The following is a 15037-nucleotide window of genomic DNA, read 5'->3' on the forward strand; positions in this document are numbered from 1 at the left end:
TCAATTATCTGAATTTCATTTACTCTTTTTTTTCTTTCTTTTTTTTTTTTTTTTAATTTTCCCCTATTTGATAACAGAATGAAGCAAAGAAAAGCCACCCGCCAGCCAGCCTCCACCAAGTGGAAGCAGAGGTCATTGTCCATTCTGATTTTTCAGCCTCTGACAGAGACTACGACTCCCAGCTGCACACCCTGGAGAGCGAAGAGACAGAAACTGAGGACCAGGAGCCTGAAGAGCTCCCCTCCGGAGAGTTGGCTCTTCCCGGCTCTCCCAGCACCCAGCAGGACGCTAGCCAAGTGTTGGTGGACTGCACGGGCAATTCTGAAGTTCAGGCCCAGGACAAGCTGTTATGTACCGGCAGAAAGACTAACAAAACAGAGGCCATTTGCATCCGTGGGCTCACCAATGGCTTCCACAGGCACGGGGAAAGTCTGGATTCAGTGGAGAGCGGAGATTCGGACTCCATCCAGGAAGGCAGGGGGGATGTGCAGCCAGTCAAGTGCCAATTGCTTTCCCCAGCCCCAGAGGAGGGCCCCCTCTGTAGTAACTCTGGTTTAACCAGTTCATCCTCAGCATCTGAGAACATGGCATGTGTCCACAATCATTAAAGAGTGAACTAATCTGATTTTGATCATGGGAGAGCTAGAAGCGCTAGTAAGGGCCTGTCCCTGTGAGGTACCGCATGCCCTTGACTCACTGAGCCCAGCAGGAGCTAAGAAGGTGCAGCATCTCACCAGAACAGGATTTGGACCTGTCAGCTGTACATATTGCCTTCAGAAAATCAGTAGGTAGATTGGTAAGGGCTCATCTTCTTCCCGCTGAATATGATGAGTAACTTGGTGTTAATGGGAGCAGGATTGAGCCATCTGCCAAAGTCTGACATGAAACCATGGCTAGAACAGAGCATTCTGCGTTAGACTGGGGTTGTCACTTAGCTGTAGTCCTCAAGGCAACTGGCAAGACGTCTTTTAATGCTGGGAAGAGGCAGGGTACACCGAGCGATTCTTCTCAACTGTCTCTTCACCAGGGAAAGCCTTGGCACTACCTACTGCCTCGCAGCGTTGGGATGAATTTTGCCAGAGGAGTCCCACAAGGGGGTGGAAGCCAACACAAACAAATTCAGTGAGCTGTAACCACCAGCCTTTTCTGCCCTCCCGTGGTTAAAAAGGATTATAAGGCTCTCTTTGTACGCTACCGCAGTAACTATTACTAGCAGACTGACGTAGTGGCCTTTTATTACACACTCTACGAGTGCCTCTAACAACTTGTACTATATAGAACCTTCTTCAGTGTCTGGGTCATTTCACCAACCTAGACTTTGCTTTATGTAGGTTCTTGTACCTAATATTTTAGGTACACATCTGTCCTTTTAATGTACAACATGTATTTTTATTTCCTTGGAACATCTTTATATTATTTAATTTTATAAAGTGGAGTAGTGTGTGGTATAGAGTAGCATTTTTACTACTTCTCTCTTACTTTATTTTTCCTCCCTAACAACACAACTACCTCATGTCTGTTGGAGAAAAAAAGCAGTATATCTACTCTTTTGTTATAGTCCATTATAGGTTTTAACTTATTCTTATACTGCCTTTTCCTAAAGAATATGTTTGCACTGGTTGTTGACCCTTTTTTAATGCATAGTGCTGCAGATCTGATGTCTCTCTTGCTTTGTTTCTAAGTATTGCTGTAGGACACCTTCCCTACAGCTGGAGAGTTGGGTTGTGTTTCTCTGTAGGACTGTGTTTTGCAGGAGCTGGCCAAAGGAGGCTGCTTCAGCTGGTGGGATGTTGATCCATCTTTCCTTAACAAGCTTATACTAGCAAAGAGAAAAAAGAACCAACAATTTCAAAATTAATTCGTGATCTTGGGGAAAAAAGAACCAACAATTGCAAAAGTAACTTGCGATCTTGGGGACATCTATTTCTTTTTTTTCTTTTGTGCCCAAGTGGAGACATTTTGGATGATTTTGATCTCCAGAGAGCAGCTCTCAGCCTTCTGGAAGCAGTGGACTTGCTGAAGGCTTTGGATGAATAAGTGCCATTTTCCAGTCACTTCTGAGAGTCCTGGCCAAAGTGCTTTTGGTTGGTTGGGTTTTTTTAAGAGCAGAGCACCACCAGAGCTTAAAAATTAAAATCAAAATTTTGGTCTCATACCAGTCAGTCTGGTTTGAAAATCATCCAGTGACTCTTTTGCTGACACTGTTTGCTTACTGCTGACGTGTCTCTCAGCCTGGCCTTCTGGTGTGGGGTGAACTTTTCTCTACCTTTTCTTTAGCCTGTCTCTGCCCTGTTTCAGGCTCGCAGATATTGACTGCGAATGCTACACATTGGACCAGCTCCTCGGGGTTAACAAGGATCGGTAATTCTGTTCATTGGGTGTTTGGTACGTGTTCTGCCTTCCTGGAGGATTCAGAGATCAGGCCATTTGTTTGTTTAAAAAATGAGGAAAAGATGCCCATCTCCCTCTCTTTGTACTGAAATTCCTCCCAAGCTATGTGGGGAGCTGTGTGCTGACCTGGGATCCTGTAAAAGACTTTAGATTTGGGTTTTTTGTGGTGAAATCTGGACTGAGATACCACTGCTTGCAGCAAGGAGAACCTTGTTCCACCAGCACCCTATCCCTGCTTCTGTTGTGAAGAGCCGTGTCACAGTATGCCCTGTGTTTGGAGTGGAGCTGGACCAGCCTGTGTCCTTGCAGTCCTCCATCAAACCCTGTTAGCTCCAGCTCTTCGGTAGAGGAGTACCTCCAAGCCTCCACATACCCTGTTGGGAAGGATATTGGAGCTTCCACCTCTCCCCATCCTACAGCACCTCCTCCCAACATGACACCCTGTTCTGATAAATGGCTGTATTTCCAGTCGTTGTACTTGCTCTGTTGCTCTAGCAGCTGCTTGGTATCCTGAGGAGTCTCAGAAATGCTGTTCCATGCTCTGAAGTGCCATGACTGTGAAAGGCTGTGGCACAGACTGGAAATCAGTGCCAGTGAGCAGGCTTGGCAGGAATTAGTGTGTGCGCTACCAGAGCAAGAAGCTAGAAAGGCAAGAAATCGTAACTGGGCAGAGGAAGTGTGTAAATAACCTCCAGAACTCACTGCCACAAGACTTTGAAACTAATGACTTAGCAGGGTTACAGATAAGGCAGTGAAGTGTTATTGCAGGCAATAAGGGCAATTCACAGTTATATGGGAGCGGATGCAATTACAGAGGTATAAACCCTCCAGCTGGGGAGTATCGGGCACTAGCTGCAGAGGGTGGGAGTAGATTTCTGCAGCTGGATCTCACTTTGCAGCTAGTTTCATGGAAGAGTCCTTGCTCTTCCTCACTGACAGAATAGATCCTGTTGCAAGCCGCACCAGCCGCTGCTGATGTGCAGAAAGGGAGAAGGACCCTTCTCCAAAAAGCTCCCTCCAGAGGAGCCTCTGGTGACCTCCTTTCATCTCTAAAACCAAGTCATCTGCCCGCAAGCATGACAGTATGCCAAAGGACCACTTCTGCTGAGCGTCTCGGCTGCTGAAGGGCAGCACCGGGAGGAGTTTGGCCAGCAGTGGGTATGACTAGGGCACTGGAGTTCTCCCGGCTCCCTGTCATGACACTGTACCTGCGGCAGATCATGCACCAGCCCTGAGCTTTCCATCCAGGGGCCTGTGGGGATGGAGGCATAGTCCAGTGGCTGATTTAGGAGGGTGCCACAGTTTCTGGGGCGCTCCTTTGTACATGCACCCTCTGCTTTGTCTGTACTGACTTTAGCAATCATATAGCCATGGGGTGAGCATTGCTCATCTGCCTAAAAGCTATCCCTGCCTGTCACTGAAGCCGACACAAGCACCATTCCCCTGGATTACCTTGGGCCTATCATGAAACCACCAAGTTAGTTATGTGCTCTGAGAGCTTTGGGGGAGATGCAGCAGAGTGCAAACAATGCTGCTTATGCATCACAAAAATAGTTTGTCTCCTCACGCTGAGGCTTATTCTGATCTCGTTACACCCCACCAGAGTGTGAAACTGGCAGTGTTTGGATGTCCAAGTGCTGTGGTGGCCGTGGACTGGTATGCCAGACCTCAGCTATAGAAATCAAGGCAGTTCTCTCAGAGCCAAGAGATCACCACTGACCGGCAGCAGCGAAGCTGTTCTCTGTACGAACATGTGTCCATGCAGAGCGCTGGGTGTCTTTGTCTAACTCGGCTGTGCCCCAGGTCCCTCCTGTCCTGAATGCACATGGGACCTTTCTAGTCTCAGCCAGAAATGAATGGAAGAAGACAGATAATACATATTTTATGTGTAAAGCTGAAACAACCAGTGCATATATTTTTTTATCATGAAATAAGTAGCTTACTTGCAGATTTCTCACAGGCACACAAACTGTTGATTACCTTTAATTACCCATCATACTTAATATATGTTCTTACACATCAGGCTCCTTTCTCCCTTTTCTTCCTTTCAGTAACACTAAAGATTATTGCTGTTCAACTTTTTGCTGGTATATATTGTTTTACATTGTTAAAATGTCAGGTTTGTCTCACTGGCATAATTTTGTAGTATTAATGTTACTGTTTGGCTACACAACTGTATATTCCCCATGCTGCTGTGAGAGTCACAATTCTCAACCTTTTATTTCTTTTAATTCCTTGTTACATGAAACACATGGATAAAAATATCTTTCAACTTTTTGTTGATTTGATTTCTTGCTTAACAGACAGCAAAGTTCTGGTTTAAATAGTTCAAATGAGATAACTTATAATCTAGGTTTTGAGAATTTTTTGCAGTACTAGCTAACAATCCTGAGATCAGCCCGTGAAATATGCTGTGTAAGAAAACAACCATTTTAGTAGAGCACTATGTATGTTTTTTATCTCATTAGAAATAGATGTTTTGAAGGGATCATCATGTCTTTTCTAATCAATACTTTTATTAGAAAACAGGTGTTTAGTCCAGCAGAAATCTACCATCTAGTTCTGTTATTGTATTCCCTTGCTTGTATTTTAAAATTAAATTTGATTTAATTTTCTACACAATGCATAAGGATGTGTAACCAGAACTTGATCTCGTTTGAAGATTGTGTCTGTGTTTGGTTCCATGCTGTACTTAATTATAACTTTCTTTCTTCAGAGACTGTTCTTACTCCACAAAATACTCTTTAGTGTTAAAGTGTAAGAAGACATTGTCCTTATATTCCTTAACTAATGGGTTATTAATAAAATGTTTTAAAAAAAGAGTGGAATTTGTCTCACAATTCAGTCTGTTACAGCTCTTCGTTACAGAGAAAGCTGTCATGGAAGCCTGATCCTGCAGCTGTGCTTGGAGTGGCTGGACCCTGGGAAATCTGCTGTTAGGTGCTGGGCTGTACCCTGCCCCTCAAAACACAGAGGGGATGGTCAGAGAGCACTCTACTTGCGTGAGTTTGCTAGAGATGGACCTGCAAGGTGTCCCTGCAGGCACGTCAACCTGGCCAGAGCTGTGCCCTGTGGTGTGTGGGGGGCCTTTGTGTGCATTTGCTAACAGCTCAAATCCAGCCTCGTGCTTATCTGAGTAACTCACTTGTGGATGGATCCAAACAAGACCTTGCAGCTGGCAGACCTGGGGCAGCGTGGAGGAGCACCTTCCACGGCAAGGTTGTACCTCGCTGGTGGGAAGCAGCGGCGGGAGCAGGACACAGGATTCATGCTTGTGCCAGTTCAGTGCCTGAGCTTGTAACCGTGGATGTTGGGAATGTGGGATGATGGTGGGTGCCTGGTTCCTTAGGGATTCTTCTGGGGTTTCAGATGCGGGCAGAGTTTGGGTTCATTAGGCATTTCTTGATGCTTGCTCATTTCTCAGTTTTGAACTGATTCCTGTAAGAGAAAGAAAATCAAAATTATCCAGTTTCATGTGTTATCTTGCTGGGGAATTTTTTAATGTGAAAAGTAAGCAGAAGCATCTAGCAAATGAATGGTGAGACTTCTTTCGGATGGCATGCTGGGGCTGAACACTCAGTGGCTTGTGTCCAGCAAGATCAGCTAGAGGATATCTGGCAGTGCCCGAGGACACACTATTAACCTCCCATGCATCTCCCTTTCTTCCTTGGATGCATTCCCTACTTGAGTAGATAGTTTCCATTATTACTTTATGCTGCCAGGACTACAGAGCCATAAAATCTCATTTTATCTGCATTACAGAGGTAATAAATCTGCACTTAGCATAGTATTCTCCGATAGTGGTTAAAGGGAATTCTGTCAGACAGACTGCGTAACTCTGATGAGTCTTTCTCCTAATGACAGGTAACCCCACAAATGAGCAAGGAAGGACCTTGGGGGGGTGATGGGTGACTGCAAATCCCACTTCCAGCTCTCAGTTCGCAGCATGAGACATTGGTGGGAGGCTGCCAAGAGGGGACACAGTGGGATGGCATGGGTGAACAGAGATGGACAGACACAGCAGTTACAGGGGAGCCGGGACCATGCAGAAGTGAAGATAAGAGCGAGGTGTTTGTTTGCATTTCTTTCTCTTCACAGCCTTTATTGCCCCAATACGCTATGCTGCGATGCAGCTGGCAATATTACTGCAGCTGGCAATATTACTACAGCTGGCTTGGGTCTTCTGTGGTCTCGGGTAACTTCAGTAAGTTACAAGTGCCCGGTGCAGTGCATTGCCCAGCTCAACCCTCCGGGAAACGACACAGCATGAGGTGATGGGCTGCGTGATGCAGTGAGGTGGCCAGGGATGGTCCATGGATGCTCAGCGGACACCAGTGGTGGAAACTGCATCTCATGGGAACTCCTCCGACCTCCTCCACTCCAGCAAACCACTGGAGCAGCAGTTACAGCAGCACAGTCAGACCTCTGTGATTTGTGTGGCAGGTACAATTGTGTGGGTTTCATTGTTCGCGCTGGCTCCCCGCACTCATTTCTACTGATGGCAAAACTGCCAGATTGGTGGCATGATTGTTTTCAATTAACGGAGAACACACAGCTCCTCCTCAGCCAGGTACCTAAGTGCCAGGAGGCATTCCCTCGGTGTGGTGACAAGCACTAGCCCCTGCCACCACGACACCTGTGTTCTTATACAGTCAAAAGTGAATGCAAAAGGGTTTCTGCTGGAGAAAGCAGCTTCCAGGAGCACGTCCCGGGGCTGTCCCACCACTGCTGCGATGGCTCTCAGCTCAGTGCCTCGATGTGGGTGCCACGATTTTGGCTCTGCCTCCCTGTTGCTCATTGACCATGAAACATGCTAAACCCCCGCGTGTGTGTACGTAAGTGAAAAGCTCCCAGGCTCTTAGCAGACAGGGAAACCACAATTACACATAGAATAATAAATGGAGTGAATTCAGACAAGTTAATCTCCCACTTCATCTGCTGAAACTACTAATGGTGTCTTGGGGACCTCAGTTTGCAGTTAAATTGGTGTAAATCAGGAGCACTATTAGAGCTGACGGAAATTGGCTGTGCAAGGGGTGAGCAACACCCTCTGAGGCCTGTTCTCGTGGACGATAACCTTGTGTAGAGGGAGGACAGATGGACAGACAGACCCTGTGCCCTTCTGTGGGAAGATGAACGGAAGGATGGACCCCACGACCGCTCTGCAGGGAAGGGGTTTGGAGCCCTGGTTCAGGCTGAGGACCTTCACTCCTGTAACCCTGCTGCTTTTCAAGAGGCTCCAATTCCTACTCACCATGTGATAAGCAAATCCCTGCCCCTGACACAAAGTAACTTTTTTAAGCCCTCAGGGTTACAGAGGAGCACAGGAAAAGAGGAGCACTCCGTATTCCTGCTCTCAGGTGACTCTAAGAGCCCCGAACCTGCCTTTTTCTTTAAAAATCTCATGGCTTTTCACAGAATTCCTGTTGTTTGGCAGGACCGCTTGCACTTGTGATTTTTGAATGTGTCACCAGTGTCATTTGAAAGATGCAGGGCTGAACTTGGTGATGCCCTAAACATGTAGCTACCTCCCCCGGCTCCTGGGTCCTGCCACTGTGCACAGGAGCAAAAGCACCCAAAATCTGTGGTTCCTGGGGGAAACAAGCCCTGTAAAACACATGGCGCTTCATTTCCCTTGGAATTTTTAATTCCCACAAGCCATCCTCGGTGCCGGCGGCATCCCGGGAGCTGCCATGAGCCCACGATGGCTGCGAGCGTTACAGAACACTGGCAGGGCCCCGCGGCGGGAGCCAGGGAGACAGCCTGGGAACAGGAGCAGGGTTGGTGCCAAAAGGTCAGGGACAGCACAGAAATTCAGATGTTACTGAGAGGCTGATGGAGCCAGAGCAAATTTTTCCTCAGCTGAAAGCAACCTCATACAGTTCAGCCCTCTGCTAAATGAGGGAAGCTTTAATGTAGAGCAGATGTAGTGACGTCTTCTTTCCTCGTTAGTCAACTCCAACATGCTCAGGGTGCACTATCCAGGAGAGCCACGCGTTGCTCGTCTTTACAAAAGGTTTTCCACCAGGTTTCTGGGCACGGTTACAGGGTTTAGCAACCCAGTCCATCAAGCTCTGTTTTTATTCTGAAAAAAGAAATGAGTTAGAATCCACTTTTATTTCTTTTTAGTTGTTTTTTCCCCAAGCAAATACCAAAAAAGACTCTGAGCTGCTGTTGCAGAGATGACTTTTGCTGCTGATGGTGATGTGTTTGCAGAGAATGTGGGCCAAGGGACCAGGCAGGATCAGTTGGAAGGCAGCAAAATACCACGTGGGTGCTAGGGCTGAGCACTGCGTAGGGATGCATTATCCGCATTTCATGTCAGGAGGGCAGACAAATTATCTTGAGGGCTGTGGCAGGATTTAGGAGCAGACTCATCCCTTACTGGTTCCTTCCTCACTGGGGCCTCTTCAAGGGTGAGCTGGTTGGACCAACATCTGTGTGACTGACCCAGGTAAGTCACCTTACGATAGCGTTTAAAATAAGGAGCACTGAGGTGGGACAAGCCAAGCTCTTCTTTCCTGTCCTCAGGGACTTCCCAGACATGGGATCCTCTCAAGGCCATCATTCTGCGATCCTGCTGCCCTGCTTCATGGGGACACCATTGCTGAGACTGGGTCGCTTTGAGCAGTGACGGGCAGGAAAGAGGCCCTCAGGCAGAGAGCAAGGAAACTTCTTCCCGTATCATTAGCACAAGCTTGGGAAGGAAGGCCTGGTGCTGGCTGCCATCCCCTTGGCATGGTGGGGCCAGCCAGGACTGGAACAGCCCAGGCTGGACCCCTGGAGGGCTTTCCTGCTATGGGGGTCTGCAGTAGCCCATGGGGCCTGGCCTGAGGGAGGCCGTGACAGGGCACCAGTGAGGGGAGACCTGTGAGGGGGCTCTGGTCAGGGGAGACTCATGAGGGATGACCCATGAGGGTTCTCTGGTGAGGGGCTTCCAGTTGAGGGGAGAGCCGTGAGGTGGCCCCAGTGAGGGGAGCCCGGTGAGCAGGCACCGGTGAGGGGGAGCCCTGTGAAAGGAGCCCCGTGAACTGGAACGGGTGAGGGGGCTCTGGGTGATAGGGCTCCGGTGAGGAGGGACCCGGTGAGGGTCCCCGCGGATCCCGAGCGCGGGGGGCGCTGACCGGTCCCGCACGGGGACAGTTCCCCCCACCCCCGGCTGCCGGCCCCCCAGCCCGGCCGGACCCTGCGCGGCGCTGCCGGCGCCCTGGCTGATGCGCAAGATGGCGCAAGGCGCTGCCCGCCCGCCCCCGCCCGCCGGCGGCCCCGCTCCCTCAGCGCCGTCCCCCCGCCCGCCCGGCGCGGCGGCGTGCTCGCGCGGAGGGGAGCACCGCTGAAATCCGCTTTTTGCCTTCCCCCCCTCCCTTTCCTTTTTTTCCTCTCCCCCCCCCCGCCCTCCCGCAACTGGGGAGTGGTTCTCGCCTCACCTCCCTCCTTCCCTCCCTCCTGCGCGGGCTGCTCCCTCCCCGTGGGGCGCAGGGAGGCGAGCCCGCCCGCCCGGGATGCCATGGCTCCGCCGGGCTCCGCGCTGCCCGCCTGCCTGCTGGGGCTGCTGCTGCTCGGCTGCCACGGAGGTAAGAGCCGAGCCGGGCCGGGCTTGGGGAGCGGGCGGGGGGGCGGACCTGCCGCCGCCGCGCTCGGCACCGGCGCTGCTCCCCGCCGCCCTCGCCCCTCGGTCGGTCTGTCCGTCCGTCGGTCCCGTCCGCGGTCCTTCCTGCGCTTCGCGTCCCCTCATCACCCCTGTAGTGGCCGGGGCCGTGCTCGTCCGCCGTCCCCCGCGTCCCTTCCCAGCCCCGCGGCGGGTCCCGGTCCCCCTTGTTCGTCCTTAACCGGTCCCAACCCCTCAGGCCAACCTCGGTCACTCCCAGCCCCGCGCTCAGCCCGTCCCCGTGGCATCGGGCCGCCGTGGAGACTGAAAGGGGCCGAACAGCTCCGGGGGCTCCGGCACGCGTGTGTCCGCCTGTGCAGCGTGGAGGCGCGCGGCCGCGGTTGTTCGTGTCACCCCCCCGCCCCTCCCCGTGCGAGCATCCCTCTGCGGGAGCGGGGGGTTCGTCCCTCCGGGAAGGCACCTCGGGGTCGTGGCTTTCGGCTGTAGACTTCTACATCAGCCCATCCAACAGCTTAATCTGCAGATAGCCCGAAGTGTTCCCCCAAAACTGTCTTTTCAGTTAGAAACCCCACTTGCGCGGGGGGCTCCCGGGAGGGGACCGTGGTGTTTGTGGGGCCCTCGCCCCCCCCCCCCCCCGGTCAGCTTTGGGGAGGGATGGGGTGGCTGCCGTGGCCGTGGCGTGGTTGGGCATCCGATCTCAGGGACCAGAGCCGAAATCATCAGCGGCAACGCGAGCGGGAGACAGCGCCCGAGCAAACGACTCGTGTTTGTTAGCAAAGGTGGTAGCTACAGAGAAGAGATGTTGGGCTGCAAGTTGCAGGGATGACGGTGAGCTACTTTAAACCTACAAGTATCGTGCTCTCCTGTAATGCCTGGCTCGGTTCACACAGCCGCAACCGGTAACACCACCCACCGGATCAGGGCCGAACTACAAAAACATCAAAGGGATTTTTTCCCTGGACCTACTCTGCACACGCCTTGCTGATCAATCGCAATATTTTCCTTCTACTGGTGATGCTGCATAAGCATGGGTCTAATCTGAGAAGGAAGTGGAGAAAGATGCTGTTCTGCAGCGAAATGCCCTTGTGCCTCCTGCCCCCTCTTCACTTAGCAGCCTTAAAGATAAAGAAAAGTAGGAATTGTTTAAAAAATGTGCAAGCAGCCCAGCATGGTCAGAGGGAGAAAAGCGTGTGTTAGATTAATCAGAGATTAGCTGCCGCGGTGTTTAGGAAACCAGGCTGCGGGCTATGCCCATAATAAATCTCACCACGTGGTTCATAGCAGCCACGGTGAGGAGAAGCCCGTGTAACTTGCAGAAAATATAAGTTATCTGCAAAGAGAATATAACAAAGCAGGTCTCGTTAGTCTGTTGGGATTCCTGGGTACACAGCAGTGCAACGAGGATAGTTGAAAAAGTACTTATTTTGGGGGGGAGGAAAGGAAAAGAAGTGAATTTTTGAAAGCAAAAGTTTAGGAAGCTGAGTTTGTGTCTAGTTTATTGCCTGCTGCTGTCTAAATTGCCCTGTGTGTTTGTTTATGCTGTGACTTGGCAGGTCAGTGGCTCCTGACTTTGGGGTGTGTTTTGCTGGCCCTGCTAAAGAGTGCTTGGCTGCACTTTAAAAGCTTTTCTGTTCTGACTGTTTTTCCCCCCCTTTGGTGGGTTTATATGCTCTAGACATGGTTAACAGCAAGGTAACATGTTTCTGCGCTCTGCTGAATTTAATAAACCCTCCCGCGTCTGTGTCAATCAGCGCTGGAGCAGAAAGCCTCGCTGCGGGGACGGATGCTGCATCAGGAGCAGTGCTGCGCTGCGCGGGACGGGATGCTCCGCTCCCACCCCTGCGATTTTCAAACTCCCCAAAATGCTGGCCTGGCGACTGTGAACCAGGCATTGGAAGCTGCTGGTCAGCGTGCTGGAGTGGGCTCAGCAGTGAGACAGTATTTTCTTTCTTTCTTTCTTTTTTTTTTTTTTTTTTTTTAATTTCCTGGAGCTCTTTGTTCTGGGTGCTGGACAGCTTTTGTCTGTTATTGCTGAGCCCGGCATTCAAAGGCAGGCATAGGATAGGAGAGGCTCCCCGGCTCTGCTCAGTAACAGCCTTGGAATTAAACATCGTCATTTATATTTAAGTAGGCTTAACTTCTAAATTATTGAAGCTATAAGCTTTCACTAATTCCTACTCTGTGTGACTTTGTTGGGTTTTTTTAGATGCGAAAAAAGGATTGCTTTCTCCTAAATTGGTGTAATACCCCATCTTTTCTTCTTAATATATGTAGAGGGTATCTGGTATCATTTTTCCCCAGTAACACTCAGAGACACTATATGAAATTCAAGCCCATGTTTGGGCTTCATCTCTCTCGGGAATTTCAACAGGAGAATCTCAGGACATGGTTTTCGCGCGTGGTGGATGCGGCAGGCGGCCCATGAAATGGGGTGGTCGTCTCACAACTATATAATTGTGCACCGTGTTTGGGACCGGTGCTGGTCACGAAGCTCACGCAGGGGTGTGAGCATGCAGCCACCCATGCTGATGGCACTCAAACGTGTGCTGGGGCCATCATGGTGCCGAAACTAAACTTCCCATTGGAAGTACATAAAAGCTAGCTGAGAGAGAATGGAATAGGGCAGGTTGGTCCCTTCCTGATCTGCCCTGCCACCCCCCACGCAGGGAGTTAGAAATTCTCAGCTAGCCTAATTGTGCCTCTTCTTATTACCTGTCAGGCTCTGGACCTTGCACAACACAAGCTTCCACGCTTGCTTAGGAGCTGGCAGAGGGTCCCAGATCCAAGATTACAACCCAGTTCCCTGCTCCTTTCCTTCCTGCTCATTCCCGGTTTTGGCCCACATACCCTGGTGCAATCAGCCCGGCATGGGCCAGCGTGGAGCAGCTCAGGTACTGCCTGGCAGAGAGCCGCAAAACTGCTCTCATTTTATGTGTGCAAATGAGAAAGCCTCTCTCCCTCTTTTCTGTCTCCCCGAACTTTTCTTTCTCCAATTTTCTTGTTTCTGGAGAGTCCCATGTCACAGCATGTGAAGTGCCAAGCAGTGACCCTGTGAAATGCCAGCCCCTTGTTTCACAAACCCTTGGGACGCTGCTCCTCCAGCACCTCCCCATCCTGCTGCCTTGAAACATATTTCTGCCCCATGCTGGGATGGCTGGACCAGGCTCGCAAGCCTCGCTGCAGCATTAGGATCCAGCGCTGGCTCCGGTGTGAGCAGGATGGGGCCCCGACGCAGGGCTGCGGCATGGGGAGCAGCGTGCAGTGGAGCTCACGCAAAGCTGCTCCGGGCGCCTGGCTTTCCCCCCCAAAGCAGCGAGCTGATCCAGCACGCGTTCGAGCAGACCATGTGCTTCGTTTTGCAGCCTGCAACAGATCTGGGACAGAAGATGCTTTTTTCCGTGTCCCCTTTCCTCCCACTGTGTTTCTTGCTTCGTGCTCCTGGGCTTCTGACCCTGGATATTGTCCTCTTATTTGATCTAACAGAACAATGCAGGAGCCCCCCTCTGCAGATTAAGAATTCCCATTTAAATCAACTGAATAATGTTGGGCAGGAACAGGAATAGTCCGATCAAAATTACTTTGAAATCACAAACTTATTTGAACTTTACTGGAGCTTTTAGTTTTACAGAGTTTAGAAACTAATAAATTATGTAGCAGGGCTCATGAAAATCTACCTGAGCCCATTTATCCAAAAGAATATGCAACATTTTGGTTTTGCAAGAAAATAAAAATAATTGTTTACACATGTTCAGGAGTCATTGGCAAGCATATAAAACTGATGGTTAAGGAGGCGAACATGTCAATAATTGCACTTTAAGAGAAGAGAGAGGCAAATAGGCGAGTGTACTGAGAAAAGCACACAGCATACTGATCTGGCCTTGCTATTATATCAAATGTCACTGTTGTATCGCACCCTCCACTTGAGAGGAGCCCAGTCACTTAACAACCCAGACCTGCTCCTGTGTTGGTAATTTAAAACCAGAGTTTCAGAGCAGAGTCAAGGATTTGCTGCCTTTGTTGTTCTTGTGCATGTGATGGTGTTCATGAAGCTAATGGCAGGTCAGGAGGATACGTGTTGTGGTGGGTGATTCTGCCGAGTTGTGAAGATGCTTTTGCAAAAGGATCTTTGCTGCTGAAACCTGAGAGTGCGTGAAAAGGAAGAGGAGAGCTAGTGTTTCATTAAAACAGTTCTGGTTTTGGATGAGCAGGGATCGGTGCGGTGCTTGGCTCCTTGAGATGAACGAGGTGATGCTTTCCTCCATCCTGAATTTCAGGGTGGGAGGTGATAAGGCAGAGGGGAGAGCAGGGAGGAGAGTGCTGTGTTTTCTTTGAATCCCCTGGATGCAATTAAGAGTTTCAAAGGTTTTCATGTGCACAGAAACTTCTCTTCCTCCAGAAGGACCTTGCCTTTCCTTTCCTTGCACACCATCCAGTCCTGCCTGCCAGTACTCAATCTGAATTTCAAGGGCTGGGTGACAGGGCTGCACTCGCTGGTGGGTTTTGGCACCATGATGCCAGGGTGCTTGCAGTGCTCTCGGCAGCCTCGAGCCATCGCACTCCTCTCAGCCAACGTGTCTCTGATCTACGGGCACCATCACCCACCGTGTGGCCTGTCCATTCCCTGCCGGGTCTGTGCAAGGGACCGGCCATGGGGACAGCCACCTCCCTGCTGCTTTCTTGTAGAGTCAGGGGCTGAAATCAACTCTTGCCCCATTCCGCGTTAGAGCAGCCTTGGGGGCTGAAGCCTGGAGGGACCCCAGCTCCGGGCACAGCGTTTCCCATCTTGGCTGCTGCCTTTGCCGTCTTCTTCTCGTGTGCAGTTGTTTCCTGCTCCATATTTGTATCACTGATGCCCTCTGCGGTGAGACTGTGATCTGGTCAGGGCTGCAAAACACGTGGGGAATGCAAATAACAACACATCCTTCGCTCGGCTTGCTGCTGTGCTCTCTGGATGCCTCACTGTGGATGGAGCTACTGTGGGCAATTAACTCAAAAAAGGTCTTTGCCCTTTCCAGCTATACCAACAGGTTTCACCCT

At 50.5% G+C, this 15037-nt stretch overlaps 2 protein-coding genes across 4 annotated transcripts in view; both read left to right on the plus strand.

The window, feature by feature from the left end:
* The window catches only part of IGDCC4 (immunoglobulin superfamily DCC subclass member 4), a 103923-nt gene extending 98704 nt beyond the window's left edge, over nucleotides 1–5219 (plus strand). For all 3 annotated transcript variants that reach the window (XM_052808361.1, XM_052808363.1, XM_052808364.1), the window contains one exon: nucleotides 78–5219. In XM_052808361.1, coding sequence (XP_052664321.1) covers nucleotides 78–608 — 531 coding nt within the window. In that variant the 3' untranslated portion in view covers nucleotides 609–5219. The remainder of the gene's footprint in view (nucleotides 1–77) is intronic.
* A 4522-nt stretch (nucleotides 5220–9741) lies between these two features.
* Nucleotides 9742–15037, plus strand: part of IGDCC3 (immunoglobulin superfamily DCC subclass member 3) — a 106330-nt gene continuing 101034 nt past the window's right edge. The window contains exon 1 of the mRNA XM_052808750.1: nucleotides 9742–9965. Within this exon, the coding sequence (XP_052664710.1) occupies nucleotides 9899–9965 (67 nt within the window). The 5' untranslated portion in view covers nucleotides 9742–9898. The remainder of the gene's footprint in view (nucleotides 9966–15037) is intronic.

This window comes from Harpia harpyja, chromosome 14 (genome assembly GCF_026419915.1).
Source record: "Harpia harpyja isolate bHarHar1 chromosome 14, bHarHar1 primary haplotype, whole genome shotgun sequence".
NCBI lineage: Eukaryota > Metazoa > Chordata > Aves > Accipitriformes > Accipitridae > Harpia > Harpia harpyja.